At 34.4% G+C, this 18,897-nt stretch overlaps 1 protein-coding gene across 1 annotated transcript; it reads left to right on the forward strand.

Annotated features, from left to right (window-relative positions):
- Window positions 1–488: 488 nt before the first annotated feature.
- On the forward strand, window positions 489–18,343 carry LOC101889107 (uncharacterized). The gene is made up of 4 exons (XM_005176830.4): window positions 489–596; window positions 829–986; window positions 4,541–4,796; window positions 17,797–18,343. Exons 2-4 carry the CDS (start codon window positions 843–845, stop codon window positions 18,087–18,089), a joined length of 693 nt encoding a protein of 230 aa, XP_005176887.1. The 5' UTR covers window positions 489–596; window positions 829–842; the 3' UTR covers window positions 18,090–18,343.
- The last annotated feature ends 554 nt before the right edge of the window (window positions 18,344–18,897 follow it).

The following is an 18,897-nucleotide window of genomic DNA, read 5'->3' on the forward strand; positions in this document are numbered from 1 at the left end:
AAAAATGTCATTCAATTTGCTAATATATTGCACTGGTCGAAAGAGAACATGAAAACCACTGTGCAAAGAAAAACGGCACCAGCTAATATTTGCTGTAACTGCAAACAAATGCTCTCTTGCCCATGACAGAGATAGCAATGCCAAGGTAATACCGAGTATGGTAATTGTTTGTTGTCGTTACCCGTGCAAGTGTCTCTTTGCTTTCTCAACGCTGACAACGAGATGGTGGCAGCAACAAGACTGCCAATAGATATAAGTATGTGTTTTTGTATAGGCAACTTGCTAACTTGCCGACAACTACCATAGTGACTTGTAATATTAGCCAACAACCAACTTTACTACAGTGTGACAAACGAGAATTTTTGCATTGATTTTGTGGCACAATTTGGTCTGCGAAGTTGACTATTTATCTACGACTGTAGCGTCGTTTGCGGCCAACGGTGTCGGTATCGGTGTCGCAGCCGTTGCCGCTGCGCTATATGTTATTGTTATTGTCGTGCGTATGACTTGAGTTGTATGTTGGGAATAAAACTCGATCAACGAGCGTTTCCTAGTCACAGTTTACCGGTTGCCTTCTGACCGATCAATCGATCGCTGTAAGTGGATTATTTAGTTTTTATTTTTTTTAATTTTCAATATGAAACATTAAAACGAAACGGACAATAGTGACCATTATTAAAACTGAAAAGAAAAATAATAATTTAATTAAAAAAAGTTATTAAACACCCCACTAAGAAAAAGGATATTTATGGATTATCATCAACCACCAACATCATAATCAGTGTCACCATATAATTAAAATAAATTTAAACTCTCTTTTAATTCAAGATAATCAATCAATCATGTTCAAATTTGTGTGTTTATTTGCCCTGGTGGCAACATCTGCGGCTGCCACCCACTCAGCCTCTGAGGCCGATAGTTTGCTGACAAGTGCATTAAAAATGGTTAAAGAATGTGGTGATCGTTCAGTGGTGTTGTGCCTTAAGGTAAGCAGTGTTTGAATACATTTTAAGCAGTAAAATAAACATGTGTTGAGGATAATAATGTAAAATGAATATTGAAATAATGATGAGGAACTAAAATTGACAAATGTGCCTAAATGGAAAATATATAACGAAGGGATGATAAAACATATTTAAATACTTTTAAACATTAAGTGCTATAAAGTGGTAATATGAACCAAAGAAGGAGAATGATTTAATTTTGAATGGTTTTTATTAATAGCGTTCATTGCTTTTTTATACATATCAACTGCTTTAACAGCAAGTTCAATGCAATATCCTCTTTCCGTGTGATTTCTTTTTCCATCACACTATAGTCCTGTTCTAAAGTTACTGTGACAATAGATATAGTCTCTAAATCATAAATTATAGTTCCTGTTTACGATCAACAAAGATTTTTCCATAATTTCAATGAAATTCTGCAATATATTCGGGTATTATGCTGCGAAATGTAGGATATTATTCACTAGTAAATATCAATAGAGGTGAGGTTATCATTCTTTCCAAACATTAAAATTCGTTCTCAAATATCTGATTGTAAGAGGTTCGTATTTATGCTTGTAATATAATAAAATCGGATGTATTTATAATCCATTAGAGTTAAGTTTAAATATTGTCTAGAAACCCTACATTCTCTTGTAAATTTGAAATAAAAGCAATGGTGTACATTCTCACTCTTGAATATCGAATGAATTTCAAAAAAAATATATATTTCGAAGTTGGAGTTACGTATATATTTACTTATATATCCGATCTCAGACATTATATGTCAAAACAAATACATTAATGTAAAAATCAGGAGTTTCTCTTTCCATGTATATGTTATTTAGCGAGTAAGGGACATTCCGCATTACAAATAGTTGAGATTATCATTCAGAAGTAGCGTCGATCAGAATAAGATTTCATGTCGATTTTGCCCTGTCCATTCGTCTGTCTATTGGGGCGTTTTTGGGAGTCACACTGGTTTCCGAACGGTATAAAGTAGGTTGATAAAAGTTCCACAACCTGTGCTATATTTTACAATTTTACAATTTTTTCTTAACCCCGTTCCCATACGAGCAAAATAAATAAAGCAGACACAATTTTGGCGTTCTCCTTTACAAATTTTTACTAGGAGAATCTGGTCGATAATGAAATATTAGCATGATTGACAGCTTCTGATTGACTGAAATGTTGATTTTAGATGACAATCCAATATTAAAATTTTTACAAGTTTTTGTTCCCGTACTTTCTAGACAAAGCTGTTCTCACATAGCAAATGTATTTTTTTGTATTTTCATCAGTAAATAAAGTAGGAGTACAAAAAAGATAATTTCTACAATTGCAATTGAATTTGCTGCTAATATGCAGATTGTGTTCCCAGCGAAAAGAAAACATCCTTAGGTATATAGGTACAGGTAGAGACCTCATTTAATGGTACCGCCCGATATTGCGTATTGGTATAATTTAGTCACCGTTTTCAACTATTTTTTTCTAATTTGGAATAGGTATCTTCTTCCAAGGCAGGAAATTATCTTTTCATATTGAACATATTCTAAGAGAAGGAATTTTAACTATTGAGCTTCCAAACAATCAATTTATGAACATTGCGATAATGATTCTTAAATTCCTTTAACTAACCACAATCAAAATATCGAAATATCACGCTTAGAAACGATCATCCGATTTTGTTCAAACTTTGCAAATCCTAGTTTTTATACCCTACAACACAAGGTGGTCAGGGTATTATGGCTTTGTGTATTTGTTTGAAACGAGGTAGACCCCTAGTTCCTTTTGATGATCTGCATTGAATCACATCCTTAGTCGATTTATGCATGTCCGTCTCTCCATGTAAACAAAGCACAGGTCGCATTTATTGCCCGATCCAGATAAGATTTTGCACAAATCATTTGTTTGACCCAAGAACGAATCCTTTTGAAATTAAATATAATCGGTCAAAATTTAAATATAGCTCCTATAAATATCTTCATCCGATTTGCCTTTTATTATGCACCAAACGTGTAATATCAGCTCAAATAGTATGCAATTAGCCTGAAAATAATTAATAATTTAATTTGATCGAAATCGGTTCAGATGTAGCTATAGCTTCCATACATATTTTTTATCCGATTTAGTATTTTTGTCCTTCGCAGCCGTAATATGGAATTTTTAACAACTTCGCTAGATTTTTGTCGAGATCGGTTCAGATTTGGATATAGCTCCCATGTGCACCAAACGTGTAATATTAGCCCAAATGGGATGGAATTTGGCACTTACATCCAACGTGGGTCTAGAAACTAGTATATCAAATTTGTTTAAAATCGTTTCAGATATAGCTGCCATCTATATTGTTCATATGATTTATTAAATTTGTCCTGCACAGCCCTGATATGCACTCGGTAACGATATTCTGGGAAATATATCAAATGCAGCTCAGAGAGATCTTTGCTAATTTTAACGAGATCGGTTCAGATTTGGATATAGCTCCCATATATATCTCGATCCGATTTCAAAGCCGAATTGAAAAGGCCCAAATGCCTCGGTTAATTTAGTAGAAGTTGACTCAGAGGAGAATATTAGTTCCATTGGTCTTTAAATTATAAATATAATCATAGTTGGTATGATTTAATTCTCACAAATACCGTAAAGTCGGCCTCGCCCGACTTTAAGACTAACTTTACTGGTTGTATATCACTACAAGGTCTGGTGTGAAAATGGACGATTTCGCTCAATCCTTCCAGTATAATATTATAAAATATGAAATAATAGGTCGATTGTCTTCAAACAATACAGGATCTGGTATAACGATATGATAGAATGGACCATCACTTCTTGTACCTCCCCCACATGGGGTTAACATTTTGAATAACCACAAAGTAAAATGAGCATCCGCTCTTTTTCAAATTTGGGTCATCCTAATGTTGCTACCCCTTTTGGTACCTCCTCCACAAAGGGTAAAAACTTTGAATAGACATAAACAACATTTTTCTACCCACGTTATAATTGCATTTCGAATCGGACTCCACTCGAATGGGGAATCTTAATTACAGCTATTAACAAAGATTTTCTGTTTCCTTATGTTTTAGGATATTACTAATCCGGCCAAGATAAACGTAAATCCTTTTCAAAATCCTATTACCCCCTTTCATTATCCTTTTGAGATGTAATCAGACAAAGTTATTTTTTTTCGGTTTCATTTTGATTTCATACAAACTTGATGCCGTTTGATCCGTCTGATCGGTCTAACATCCACTCAATTTACTATGAGAACAATCGGAAGGAAAACATTTCTACTTTTTACATAACCACGGTGATGCATTACATTTCCGCCGATCTAGATTTTTTTCATATTGCTTTTCCCACTCACATTGGAATGAGGCAAGGACATGAAAGGAGTATTGAATAAATACCAAGAGACTCAACATCGCTTCTTAGAAAACCATTTTATTTTTCCTGGTAGTGTAATATTCCTTTCAATGCTTTTCGGAAATGTCCCCACCTTTTTACTCATATAAAATTAATGAGAAATTATTTTCTTCAACTTTTTTCTTTCATTCCAGGAACGTGCCCTCCATTATTTCGATACAGAAAATGGTGATGTAAAACTAACTGAAGGCATTTCACTGGTGAAAACCGATGACATTCCTGTGGGAAGATCTTTGAATGAAATTACATTACCCGAAGAAAATGAAGCTCGCGAAAATGAGGTCGACACCTTGTTGGTTGAACGCATTGCACGCTTCTTTGGCACACATACTCTGCAATTCAAGGTTCCCAAAGACTCAATTCAGGATATGCAACGTGCATTGGAAGAATGTGAGTATATATGAAAACAAGTTTACCCCCTACACCCTCGTCTAGTTGGCTAGGTTTCTTTGCAATTAAAAACAACAAGTGCTACAGAGAAAGAAACAGAAAACAACGCACTGCCAGATAAAAACTTCACAGGAATTCATTGTGAATTGGCATTGCAAAAACCAGAAAACTAATATCCAGCTAGAGGACGCACAACAGCACAGGACAGACAAAACATATTTCCTACTAACCTCAACACACTGCATCTTCACAATATAAATCAAACGTTGTTGGCCTTCAAAGTAGGTTAAAACGGGCAACATTGAAAAACAAACACGCCATGGTTATTTGAATCCTGTTTTGTGTTTTCCTCAGTTTCAAAACTATCCAGGTGTCTAGGAGAGGAAGCAGACAGACAGACAGACTGACTGACTGACTCTCCGACAAATGTTGACAACCTGTATTAATAGCCAAAGCTCAATGTTTCCACCAACTGATGCTTCGTGTTTTGATATCTTCTCTTCTTTCAGTTTTTGTTTTTTGAGGTCAGTGTAACGGATAAAATAATTTCTTGCTTTCATCTCATAACAAGTTTAAGCGAAACACTTTGAGGAACGAGAAAAGATGTTGAAAAGCAAAAAAAAAAAAAAAAAAAATGTTACAACTACGTACGCTTTCATCTTCTGGTTTTTATGGCATTAATTAGTGCTGCGTTCAATTAAAAAACTTTACAAAGTGTCGTCTACTTTTTAATTGAAAATAGTTTACGTTCTCGTCGCACACACATAGAGAAATATTGCGATGAGTAAATAAGCAACAATATTTTGTTCGAAAATATTCGGTAACAGGAGAAAATAGAGTCGGGTATTGATTGAAGAAAAGGTAAATAATCAGCGAGCAACTGGGGAATGGGAGTGGAATGGGAAAGAATATGTCATATAGATATTGCAAAGAGGCAGCATTTATCATCAGATTTTTATACACATAAATAAAAGAAAACAGTTGTATTAAAAATGGAAAATATCGGTCCAAGTCATTAAGACACTTTCAATTTTCCAACATTTTGAATGTTCAGCGTCAGTTTGTTACAGAATGATCTGTAATTTAGCACTAAGAAACTTCAGTATGTAGAAAAAAATTCAATATAGTTTCACTATCTAATACTGTACTGAAACCGTTACATGCTGCCCGAATGTTGCTCTGCTGTATATTGGCCCATTCCCGGCGAAGCGCTTACTTGAGGTGATCGATACTTTGGTATTGTTTAGTGCCAACCTTGCTTTCCAAAATCCTCCAGACACAATAGTCCAACGGATTGGTATCCGGGGATTTTGGTGGCTAATGGTCTTAATATTCAGCATTTGTTCTGATGCCACGGTCGATTGATACGAGCGGAGAGCGACAATCTGTTATGGCGGCCCACACCATGGCCGGCGCTTGAGTTCTGGAATCCAATCGAGTTCTGGAAGCCATTTGCAGATGACCTCTTTGGCAAGTAAACACGATCATTTTGTTTGTTTACAAACTGCTGGACAACGAATGTTTTCTCATCGGAGAAAAACAAATTCGGCAGTTCACCAATTTCGACAAAGCGAAGCAACTCTTTAGCTCTTTTGAGTCTTTTTTTTTCTGTTGCGGTGTATGTTCTTGCAGTTTTTGGAATTTCAGCGGCTTTACACCGAGCTCATTTTTCAACATTTGCCGAATGGAATATTGTGATATGTTCAACTCACGAGCCATTTTTCGGCCACTGCGACGCGGGTTTCGATCAAGTCGCTTCTTTACTTTTCGAACTATTGCTGCTAATGTTGCCGTTTTCTTCCGTCCACTTCCTTAACGTCGGGCTACGCTACTAGTAACGAGCGGTAACGAGCGATGGTACGAGACACACAAAATTTATTCACATCTAAATGCTGGATTTCTCTAACGATAGTCACTTGTGGTTTTCCAGATAAATATAAAGAAATCACACTATCACGCTTGAATTCCATCACGAATAACTTTTTTTCTGGAAAAGTCGCACCAAAATGCTTTTGTACGCTTGTTGCATATGAGGTTTCCCTTTGTATAGAATATTTGCCTGCAAAATACTTCAGCTTCCAAATTCCATAAGGACTTTTTTTATTTATTTTGACATTTAATGTGTTCATTCTACAAAATATTGCCAACATCTGAGACAGTTTTTTTTTTCTACAAGCTCCATAATCGGTCGATTATGGCAAGCCTTTTTATTGAAGTTTCTCTGGAGATCCAGATCTCCCAAAAGTTCGTCTAAACACGATTTTATGCGAATGAAACTTCCAGAGATAAAATATCTTCTAACTGGGCTCCTTCGGAAGTCATCTATCGGTTGGAGATATACAGAAGGTCATCCATTAAAGAAAGACCACAGAAGACTTTACAAAGATGTTTCATAACATGAATACATCTAGAATGGTGGGGGACATTAATCCATCGGTAAATGATATGTAGAGGGTCATTCATCAAAGAAAGGCTTCCATTAGCAGAAGACCTGCAAAAGGTGTTCCGTTACTAGAATTCCTCTAGAATATTATTCAGACCTCCACATTTTTTTCCATCTGTAAAGCACTTAAACAATAACTTCTATGCGTATAAGAACTGTAGCAGATTCAAAGATGACCACTGGAAGGTGTGATATCGGTAGAAGGCCTACAGGTGGTCGCCTTTACTTCAATAATAGATATATTTTTTGAATTAAAATGCTGTCATGTATGAAGCCCGTAATCTGCAGAAGACATCCACAATGCATTCTACCTACAAAAGTCCTAAAAGGCTTCCAGATGGTACACTATCCATAGTAGAAAGTCGAAAGGTATTCTAAATGTATTTTAGAAGGGTATTCCTATAAAATATTTCCTGAAAGTGTTTATACCCTCTACCATAGTATGGAGGTATATTAAGTTTGTCATTCCGTTTGTAACACCTCGAAATATACATTTTACACCCTTCAAAGTATATATATTCTTGATCAGCATAAAATTCTATCTCGATTTAGCGATGTCCATCCGTCTGTGGAAATCACTCTAGCTTCCGAACGAAATGAAGAAGGTCGATAAAATTCAACTCAAATATATATTATGTCTGCAGGACTTTTGGTATTGAAAATGGGCCATGTAGGTCCACGTTTTGGTATAGCCCCCATATGACGGTACCTCTCGATATTAGGTATTTTGATGATTTGAGCGACATTATTCACCAGAATTGTTTCAAATTTGGTATTTAAAGTTCATTACGAATACTACAGTCTAAGACGGAAAATTGTCTGTTCAGGTCCACGTCTTCGTACAGCCCCCATATAACGATACCTAACGATTTTCGGTATTTTGATAATTTTGGCGACATTATTCACCGGAATCGTTTCAAATTTGGCGTTTCAAGTTCATTATGGATATTAAGGCTTAAGACAGAAAATTGTCGATGCAGGTCCACGTCTTCGTACAGCCCCCATGTAACGAAGCCTTCCGATATTCGGTATTTTGACGATTTTAGCGAAATTATTCACCATTTTTTTAAGTTTCGGTATTTTTAAGATTTTAACAGAATTTTTAACGGATTTTATTGCTTTTGAGAATTGCCAAATTTGTTGCAAATGGTGGAGGGTATTCAAAGTTCGGTCCGGCCGAACTTACAGCTTTTTTACTTGTTTCATCTATATAACACCTATAAAAATGTTCATATTGATGAAAGTACACCAAGAAATAATAATTCGATTTTATCGTTTTTCCATAGAAAGTTTTTTTTTATAGAATAGCTCCATAAGAACTGTCATCTATAGAAGACCTCCGGAATGCACATTACTTCGTAGTGCAAAAGGTCACCTCGATCTACAGAATTTATTCTGCTAACCGTCGACTTAAACAATACCTTTAAAGCATGTACCACTTACAAAAAAATTGTTGTTGTGGTTATTTCTATAAATCTAAGGCTCCCAAAATTAGTATTGCTAAAACGTTGAAAATGCACATTCTACAAGTCATATTTTGTATGAAGTTAAAGTAATTTACAGTACCTACCAACCCAATAATACAGGTTAAAAAAATAATACATTAATTTATTACTATTGTTATAGTAATAAAATTTAAAAATATTTAACGTAGTATTATAGATGATCATTTCAACTTACACTTAGGAACTGTAACTATACCTCATACATTGTTTGACGTACCTGAAACAGAAGAAAACAAAAAAACTGATAAAATTTTATGAAAAAGTAATCAAAAATAATAAGCTCTGAGATTTTTAATTCCGCATCAAAAAGGCCTTCCCTTCTTCGTGGCATATCTGTAGATGAAATAAAAAAAATGTTATTGTAATTCCCACTATAAAACCATGTTTTACTAGTCCCCTCAAATTAACAAGAAGCTACTTCCCAACAAGTCAATAAATTAATTAAAAACAAACTCTTGGGACCTCTAGACCATAAAATGTCAAAATACCAAAGATTGGCCATTTTTTAGAAATATTCTTGGCAAGAGCATAACATTATTTATGTTTGTATGTAAAATATCTATTAAATTTTGAAACTTTATTGCAAAAGTCGTAACATTCAATACCACAATAGATGGAAAAAGTACACAAACTTTCTTTTATAAGGCCTTTAAGCCCGTTCTGCTCCTACCACCAAAATTGGAAGGCAACACTTTAGTTTTGATGGTGGTAGCTAAAGTAAACTTTTAAAAAAAGTTTCGTTTCAGTTTTTTTTTTTTTGCTGTGTGCTTTAAATAAATGTTAATAAATACAATTATTTTTGTATTTTTGTTTATCTATCATTGTGTGGCAATAAAACATTAACACCTACATGGTGGGAGTATTTCTGCTATTAATACAGAAAAAGAAAAGTTCAAACATCTCGACATGTTGTTATGTGTTATCACTTGGTTACTATTCGCCTGGAAATCGCAAACTTTTAATGGCAATTATTATATTTGTTCTTTGTTTTCCCAAGGGAAATTCAATGAATGCGTGTGGCTTATCCCAAAAGCCCTCTTTGTTTTTTTTTTTTTTTTTGACTTCTGCTAGTTTGCTTAGCCATCTCGAAAAATTGCCTAAAGCAATAATCAATCATTTTACTGGGGCCAAAATCGAAGATAAAAATGACAAGAGCATTTGTGACAATACGAATGGAAAAAGAAAAGAAAAGTTTTCTTCTTGTTACTTGTTTACATTTACTAACTAGTCGGAAAAGCAAAATTATTGTTGGGGTAAAATGAAAAGTTTTCAAGTTAAAATGCAATTTCAAGTTACCGAGAAAAGGCAATTTAATTTGTTTCTGATAGATATTGCCTTTTCCAAAAAAAATGGGGTTTTATTGTGTAGGAATTAATTTTGAGCAGTTTTACTTTTTTTCTATTGTTTATTTAATTAGGCCGAAATACAGTAATACAGCTATTTTTCCCAATGAATAAAAAAAATTTGCATTTATTATAGGTATCTACTAATATTTTCAAGTAGAAATTTCACAGTAAATTAAACTGGGGGAATTATCTCCCCCATGCACAAAAATACAAAAAAAAAAAAAAGTAAAACAGAAACTAAATTCGGCCGGGCCGAACTTTTTATACCCTTCACCGGAAACTACCACTTAAATGAAAACTGTTGTATGGAGACCATACGAAGACGTGAACCAGCTTACGAAATTTTTTGTCACAGACTGTAGTACCCATTACAAACTTCAAACACCAAATTTGAAACAATTCTGGTGAATAATGTCGCTAACATTATCAAAATACCGAATATTGGGATATACCGTTATATGGGAGATATAAGAAAACGTGAACGAGAAAATTATTTCGGAGCTATGACATTTATACCTTAAATAATTCTTTCAAAAGGATATTATAATTTTCACTCTACAGGGTGGGATAAAAAAACTGAAACAAAGTCAAACGCCATAATATTTACATTTTTTTTTTTAAATTTTAGAAAAAGTTTAGATTTTTTCGAATTGATCACCTTTGGCACAATAAATGGCCTTCAAACGGCCAATGAAACTGTCATACGCTACTCGAATGTTGCTCTGCGGTATTTTGGCCCATTCCCGGCGAAGCACTTGCTTGAAGTGATCGACACTTTGGTATTTTTTAGTGCAAACCTTGCTTTCCGAAATATTCCAGACACAATAGTCCAACGAATTGGAATACGGATATTTTGGTGAATATTGCGCGCTGGAAATGAAGCGAGGAACCTCATTTTGTAACCATTCTTGCATTCTTGGGTTACGCGTGCTGAGAGCGATGGTGCTGAGACCTGTTTTGATGTCCAAGGTCTGTAGCCAAATTGTTTGCGTGCCCAAGGCTTTAATACACCCTTCAGAATAATTTCGTGATAATATTTTGCATTGATTCTAATGCAACAGTCGATTAATACGAACGGAGAGCGACCATCGGCTGTTATGGCGGCCCATGTCATCACAATGGCCGGCGCTTGAGTTCTGGTGGCCAACTGAAGGTGGACATTTTCAGCTGACCTCTTTGGCAAGTAAACACGATAATTTTGTTTGTTTACAAACTACTCGACAACAAATGTTTTCTCATCGGAGAAAACCAAACTCTTTAGCTCTTTTTTCTGTTGCGGTGAAAATTCTTGCACTTTTTGGAATTTCAATGGCCTTACCCCCCCGAGCTCATTTTTCAATATTTGCCGAATGGAATATTGCGATATGTTCAGCTCACTAGTAATTTTTCGGCCACTGCGACGCAGGTTTCGATCAAGTCGCTTCTTTACTATTCGAGCCATTTCTGCTGATGTTGCTGTTTTCTTCCGTCCACTTCCTTGACGTTGGGCTATGCAACCAGTATCACGATAACGAGCTACATTAAAATGTTGGAGTGCTCTAACGATAGCCACTTGTGGTTTTCCAGCCAAATATAACTCTTGAATTCCATCACGAATTACTTTTTTCTGGAGAATTCGCACAAAAATGCTTTTATACCCTTATAAACAATATAATGAGCTGTCACTGAAATAATTTTAACAGCTACCGGACCAGTGGTTTTGGAAACTACAGCAGTATGAAGTTGGTTGCAGTTTTTTTATCTCACCCTGTATGATAACGAAATCATTGCATCGATGTGAATTTCAGAAGTGATACTTTCAAGGATTTGTGATTCCTTCTAGAGCTGATTTTTAATTTGAGGTGAGATTTGCAATTCAAAATTACTCGCCAGAGGGAACTGTACTATCTTTACACGTAGTTTGCTCTATACACTTTTGTTTAATGTAGGAACGATCGCGTACTACTCTTGTTTGAAAAATAAAAGTGGGAGTGAAAATACTCAATATAGGGTACGAGTTTACTCTAGGTGTAGTGTAGGTACAGATTGGCAACATTGTTCTTTTATATGTTTGGCCTGGCATCGTTTGCGCCTTGGATTGAGGAAAACACATATTTACATATAAAACAACAACATGACAAAATCTAAGCTCTCCCTCTAAAACGAACTAAGCCTACTCTCAGTTCTTTGAGTGGCATTGAAAAATAGAGTATACTTGATTTTTTAGTCCCGCTGGAATTTGAGTAAAGAGTGAAACTCTCTAAATCTATGATATTTATACCTTACACAACTCTTACAAAAGGATATTATTATTTTCACTCTACAGGACTAGGTTCAGAATAGAATGTTATAATAACACGTAACAGTTACCTCGAGTCGAAATTTCGCTTGTGATAACTATTTATGACAGGGTAGTAGCCTACAATTTTCACTTTCTTTGCAGCTGTAAATATTTCGATAGCTTAAAGTCACTTTCTGGGGAGGTCACAAATACATGAATATCTTTAAATCTGACTTTTGCATTGATGATGATTTCATTGTCATATGTATTCAGCACGGCAGAGGACCTAAATATAGGGCAATTTCTCGTGAGTACAGTTAAAAACTAAAACTTCGTAATGTATAACCTCTAGAAATCATTTCGAATGATTTTTGAAGTAGTCCAACTATGTCCTACAGTATCTTGAGGAACAAACTGTTGTAATTTTCTCCTACAGTGGTTTTTTATTTATTGAAAGCTTTAAAAACCAAATTTGAAACAATTCCCTAAAAGAATGTGGTTAAAACCAATAAAATATCAAATGTCGGGTGATACCGTCATATGGGGGCTATTCCTAGGGAAGGGCCTATTTGTAACTCTTTTTGACTGAGAGGTTGATATACATATATTAAGAAATTCAAATGACAAAATTCAAACAATTCCACTGATAAATGTGGCTACAGTCAAAATACCTAATATTGAGAGGTATCGTTAAATGCGAGCGAATTTAACCTGTCTGGAGACAAAAGATTATTCTGTACGAAATATTAGCTTCCTACCATGAGTCGTTTGGACCCTTGCTTGATTACAAGATATGCACGGACAAACAGACCGACAGGGCTTAATCATCTTAGAATTATATGCTGATGACGAGTATGTATACTTTGTGAGTTCTAAAATGATTATTTCTATGAACTGCAAACGAAATGACAGATAAAATGGTGGAGGGCATTAAAAATTAATTGAATCAAACATTCATGTTTCTTATTTCAATTTGCCTTTTTATTTTCGGATTGAAATCTCCTAAAAAATACATAATTAATGACATTTACGATTTCTCCCTTAGATCTCATTTCGAATTGATAAAAATAATATTACATTAAAAACCTTAGATAATCTCCCACAAATGCTACTCTATTAATTACGGGACTAAAAATACAAACATTTCACTAAATTCAATATTAACAATGCCTAATTATTCAATTTTCCCATCCACCTTTGTAATCCAATATAATTCCAGTCTTGCGTGAGTGTTGTGTTTTTTTTTTTCATTTTCCTTCAAAGATTATTTTAATTAGTCCTAATTAGCTAATTACCACAATTGGCAAAGTTCTCCCCATTGGTCAGAGTTGTTGGTGTATATTTCAATTTGTGCTAATTTTATGCCGTTTCTCTGGGCATAGACATCATGTTATTTGGCTGATTTATTATTCATTTGTGTGAATTATTAACGGGATCACAACGGGCCAACTGTTGGGTATGTTAAATATGTCTAATGCTAAAATGGTATCACACACACACTCACTCACTCACCTACAATGCATATTTTATGGGTTTTGTTTGGTAATTATGACCATTATGACAAATGTTTGAGGTTTTTATTGTGGAATTCAAAGCGTTCGATAATAATTCAAACAAAAATATTTTTACGATAATTCGTTTATAATAATTGGGTTCATGGTAGAATTACAAGGTAGCCCTATCAGGCCAGCTGTAGGCAACTTAATATGTCAAACAAATTGTTGTAATTCGAATTCGCCTTACATATACACAAAGAGAAAAAATATAGCAAATAATTATTCACATTGAAAATTTTGGAATAGTAAATTTTGAGGTATTGTATGGTTTGTAAAAGAACGTATATTGGAGGACAAGCTAAGTCCAATACTTTCCTTAAGTTAACATTTGTATAAATGCATTCATGATTGTCGTCACGAGTCACACAAATAAAAATCGCCAAGCAATTCCCTTTATCCATATCTAGAGGCAGTTATAACAAATATAGTTCTTGTCTGTTTCCTAATATTCAGCATTATAAGATTTCTTCTCTATCCTTAAAAATTGAAATTGCAAACCAATTTTAAAAAGAAAGAACCCTTATAATATTCCGAATGGACATTTATTGATAATGATGAGGGCTAAAGTAAATCATAACAGCTTCACGATTATAGACTGTAGAAGTTATTCAAAAAACACGAATTGAACCGCAAATATGTTTTAAAAATCTGTTATTTAAGAACCGCAGTTATCCTTAAAATAGCCGCAATTTGAGACCCTAGGATATTCTTTAAACTTTACGAATTGAGATCCGGAATTTTTCTTCAAAATCTATATCACAACAAAACAAAATGTTCTTGCAAAAATTGATTTTTTTTAAATTTCAATGAACCAAAACAAATTATTTAATGTCTCAAAATAAAATGTTCTGATTGGTGCATAACAATTTACCCCCGATTTATATTTGTCAATTGAATTCGCCTTGCTTACAATTTTGACATATCAAGTTTCCAGAAAAGTTGCTTTGTTGTAATTTTCGCCTATGTTGCTACCTGGTATTTCTACCATGATTGGGTTTATTGGCCACATAAGTTGGATATTCAGTGCGGGAATTATAGCCTTTGCCAAAACTATGGAAAATGTATGAAAAGAGGAATAATCGAGAATTTTTTATGGTTATCGATTATTGCAAATATATTGTCAACACTCATAACATTTTAAGAAAAGGAATAAAAAATTACATGATGATGATGATAGGAACAAATTTCAAGGTTAAAAAAAAACATTAGCAGCGTCTTTGATAGAATGTGAACCTTAAATATATCTTTTTTCGAGAGACACTTAAAAACTTCTTCTGGTATTACAAATGGAATTGATAAAACGTCATTCCAAAATGAACAAATTTGAAATACATGGTATTTTTTAAACTTTTGAGCTGTGGTGTATGAGGAGTGCGATGTGCGAAGATTGGACCGAATTCGAATAGTTAGTTTAGATTAACTTCTAATGGGCTATTCGACTCATATTGAGATGCGGTTGTTTTTGGAAGCGTTAGACTGGATTTTTGTACCCTTCGGAACAATAAGAAATTGTATAAATGGTTGGTAGGTGATGTCAATTAACAAATAAAAGTAAAAAGCAGATAAGTTCGGCCGGGTCGAACTTTTAATACCCTACAACATTTGAGAGGAACTTGAAAATTTAAAAAAAAAATCGAAAACTACCTTCTAGATTAAAACCATTACATGGGGACTATACGAAAACGTGAACCTGCATAAGAAATTTTTTGTCATAGGCTGTGATACCCATTACGAACTGCAAATAGGAAATTTGATACAATTCCATTGAATAATGTAGCACAAATCATGAAAATACTGAATATTGGTAGGTACCGTTATATGGGGGCTATACGAAAACGTGGACCGACATGGCCCGTTTACGAACCCAATCTGCCTACTGGTAAACTAAGCATGTATGCAAAATTTAAGCCTTCTATCTGAATTCGTTCGAAAGATAGCGTCATTACAACAGACCGACGGACATCGCTTAATCGTTTCAGAATTTTACGCTGATCCAGAATATATTTACTTTGTATGGTCTATTATAAATATTTCGAGGAGTTACAAATGAAATAACAAAGCTAATATATCCTCCATAGAATGGTGGAGAATATAAAAATACCATTATACAGGGTGAGATAAAAAAGCAACAAAGTCCCATGCCATAATTTTTACATTTTTTTTTAAATTTTATTGAATGAAAGCAAACGTCGGAAATAGCATCAACTTTTAGAATAAGTTTAGATTTGTTCGAATTGGTCACCTTTGGCACGAATTATGGCCTTCAAACGGCCAATGAAACCGTTGCACGCTGTCCGAATATTGCTCTTCGGTATTTTGGCCCATTCCAGCGAAGCCTTTGTTTGAGGTGATCGACACTTTGGTATTTTTAAGTGCCAACCTTGCTTTCCACAATAGTCCAACGGATTGGTATCCGAAGATTTTGGTGGCCATTGTGCGCTGGAAATGAAGCGAGGAACCTCATTTTGTAACCATTTTTGGGTTACGCTTGCTGAGTGCGATGGTGATGGAGTCCTGTTGGAATTTTCAAGGTCTGTTGCCAAACTGTTTGCATGCCCAAGGCTGTAACACACCCTCCAGAATATTTTCGCGATAATATTCGGCATTTATTATAATGCAACGGTCGATTAATACGAGCGGAGAACGACCATCGGCTGTTATGACGGCTCACACCATCACCATGGCCGGCGCTTGAGTTCTGGTGGCCAACCGAAGGTGCACATTTCAGCTGACCTCTTTGACAAGTAAACACGATCATTTTGTTTGTTTATGTTCAGCTCACCAGCCATTTTTCGGCCACTGCGACGCGGGTTTCGATCAAGTCGCTTCTTTACTTTCCGAACCATTTCTGCTGATGTAGATGTTTTGTTTCGTCCACTTGCTTGACGTCGGGCTACGGTATCAGTCTCACAGTAACGTGCGATGGTACGAGACACAAAAGATTTATTCACATTTAAATGCTGGAGACCTCTAACCGTAGCCAATTTCGATTTTTCAGCCAAATATAAAGAAATTACACTATCACGCTTGAATTCCATCACCAATAACTTTTTTCTGGAAAATTTCAAACAAAATGCTTTTGTACTCTTGTAAACAGTGTTGTGAGCTGTCACTGGACTAATTTTAACAGCTGTCGGACGAGTGGCTTTGAAATGACAGCAGTGTGAAGTTGGTTGCAGTTTGTTCGTCTCACCCTGTATATTAAGACAATGGTTGTACTATTTTCCAAAAAATAAAGAAATATGTGCTGATTATTTTAGTGACCGCTAGTTAATACATTAAGTTAACATAACATTTTAGGCAGAAAGTGTCAAAAGATGAATAATTCTACACAATATTTCACTATCAATCTCAGAAAATGCGACATATATGTAGGCATAGTGGTTTTTAAGAAGATTTTTTGATTTATAAATAAATCTTTCTATATCTATATATCTATCTAATCTATATATATGCATAGTAGGGTCTTAAAACATTAAATATTCATTTCATCACTTCTTGATATCAAAAAGATACATGTACCACAAACTATACACTATCTGATTTCCAACTTCATAACGATTGCATGTTTACTTCCATTCTAGGTTAGAGATCCACTCTTTTACCATTATATAAAAATCTTAAATTTAGTTTAAAGTCTTCTCCGTACACTTAAATATCCCAACAAACGTTGCAAATTATGTAAAATATTTAATAGCGATGACATGGAAACTGTAAATATTTCGCAGGAAAAAAAATGTCACAGGAAATGCCTCGGGCTTTTATAGTTTGTGGTGTTTTGTTTCGTTTTATTTTTCCTGCTCTTTTTTATTTTCTTTGCAAATTGTTTCTAAGTATATGCTAATTTTTCTTTTGCATTCTTTTCTCCACCATTCTCTCCATCCTAACAGCCCGTGGCAAGAAGAAGGAAAAGAAGAAGTATTTGATGCCATTGTTGTTGCTCTTCAAATTGAAAATGGCCGCATTATTGCCCCTGGCAATTGGTTTCTTGGCTTTGTTGTCATTCAAGGCTTTGGTCATTGGTAAAATCGCATTGATTTTGTCCTCCATCATTGGTCTGAAGAAGCTGTTGGAGAAAAAGGAAAACTATGAAGTCGTCTCGCATCCCCACTATGATGAACACAGTTATGGACGTGCGTTACGTGATGCCCAGAATTTAGCCTACAGTGCTTACAAGAAATAAACGACGTTGACAGCTTAGCAGGCGACGGCATAGTACAATGATGGGCTAGCAAGAAAAACAAGATTGGAATTCTGGGAAAATATAATTTTTTAATATTTTCCTCGGTATTCTCCATGGTATATTTATTACTTTTTTTTTAATATTTAATGTCTAAGAGCCTCTGGGAGTGCAATACATCCTGATAATTTATTTATTTATTAAAGCGTTTATTTTTTGTATTTATTTATTGATTTAATTTAATAATTTATTATTGATGTGCAGATAATTAAACAAAAAAAAAAAATCATAGGAAAACTGAAACTGACAAATAATAGCCATTTTTTTGTTTCATTTTGCTGGATCAATTCAGCGAATGAATATCAAAGCGTTTAAATGAGAAAAAAAAAATAAAAAGAATAGTAACAATTTGTTGTTGTATCAATAGAATATAAGTTTAAAGTTTCTACCAAAAGAACAAACAATAACCATTTAAAACAACTCAATAGCTTAAACTGTTTTTCTTTTAGTAAATTAATTAACTCACGCACACTTGATACTTGTTTTTACATCTACACAATTTCTACCACAACTACTGCAACAATCTGACTTGGTTCACACTCACCGAATACCTCTTTAATCCTCTGGAATGACTGATGCTAACTAGGTATCTAGTTCATAATACTGTTACAATAGCTTTTGTTTTTTGTTTAATTTTATTTTTGTTATAGGCTATTTTCTATCTACCTACTACTGTCACTTTTACTATGAAGCTTTATAAATCCATTCAATATGATTTTCATTGAATTAAAGTGCAAAACTATTACAAAAA

The sequence above is a fragment of the Musca domestica genome, unplaced genomic scaffold (assembly GCF_030504385.1).
Source record: "Musca domestica strain aabys unplaced genomic scaffold, Musca_domestica.polishedcontigs.V.1.1 1, whole genome shotgun sequence".
In the NCBI taxonomy this organism is placed as follows: Eukaryota; Metazoa; Arthropoda; class Insecta; order Diptera; family Muscidae; genus Musca; species Musca domestica.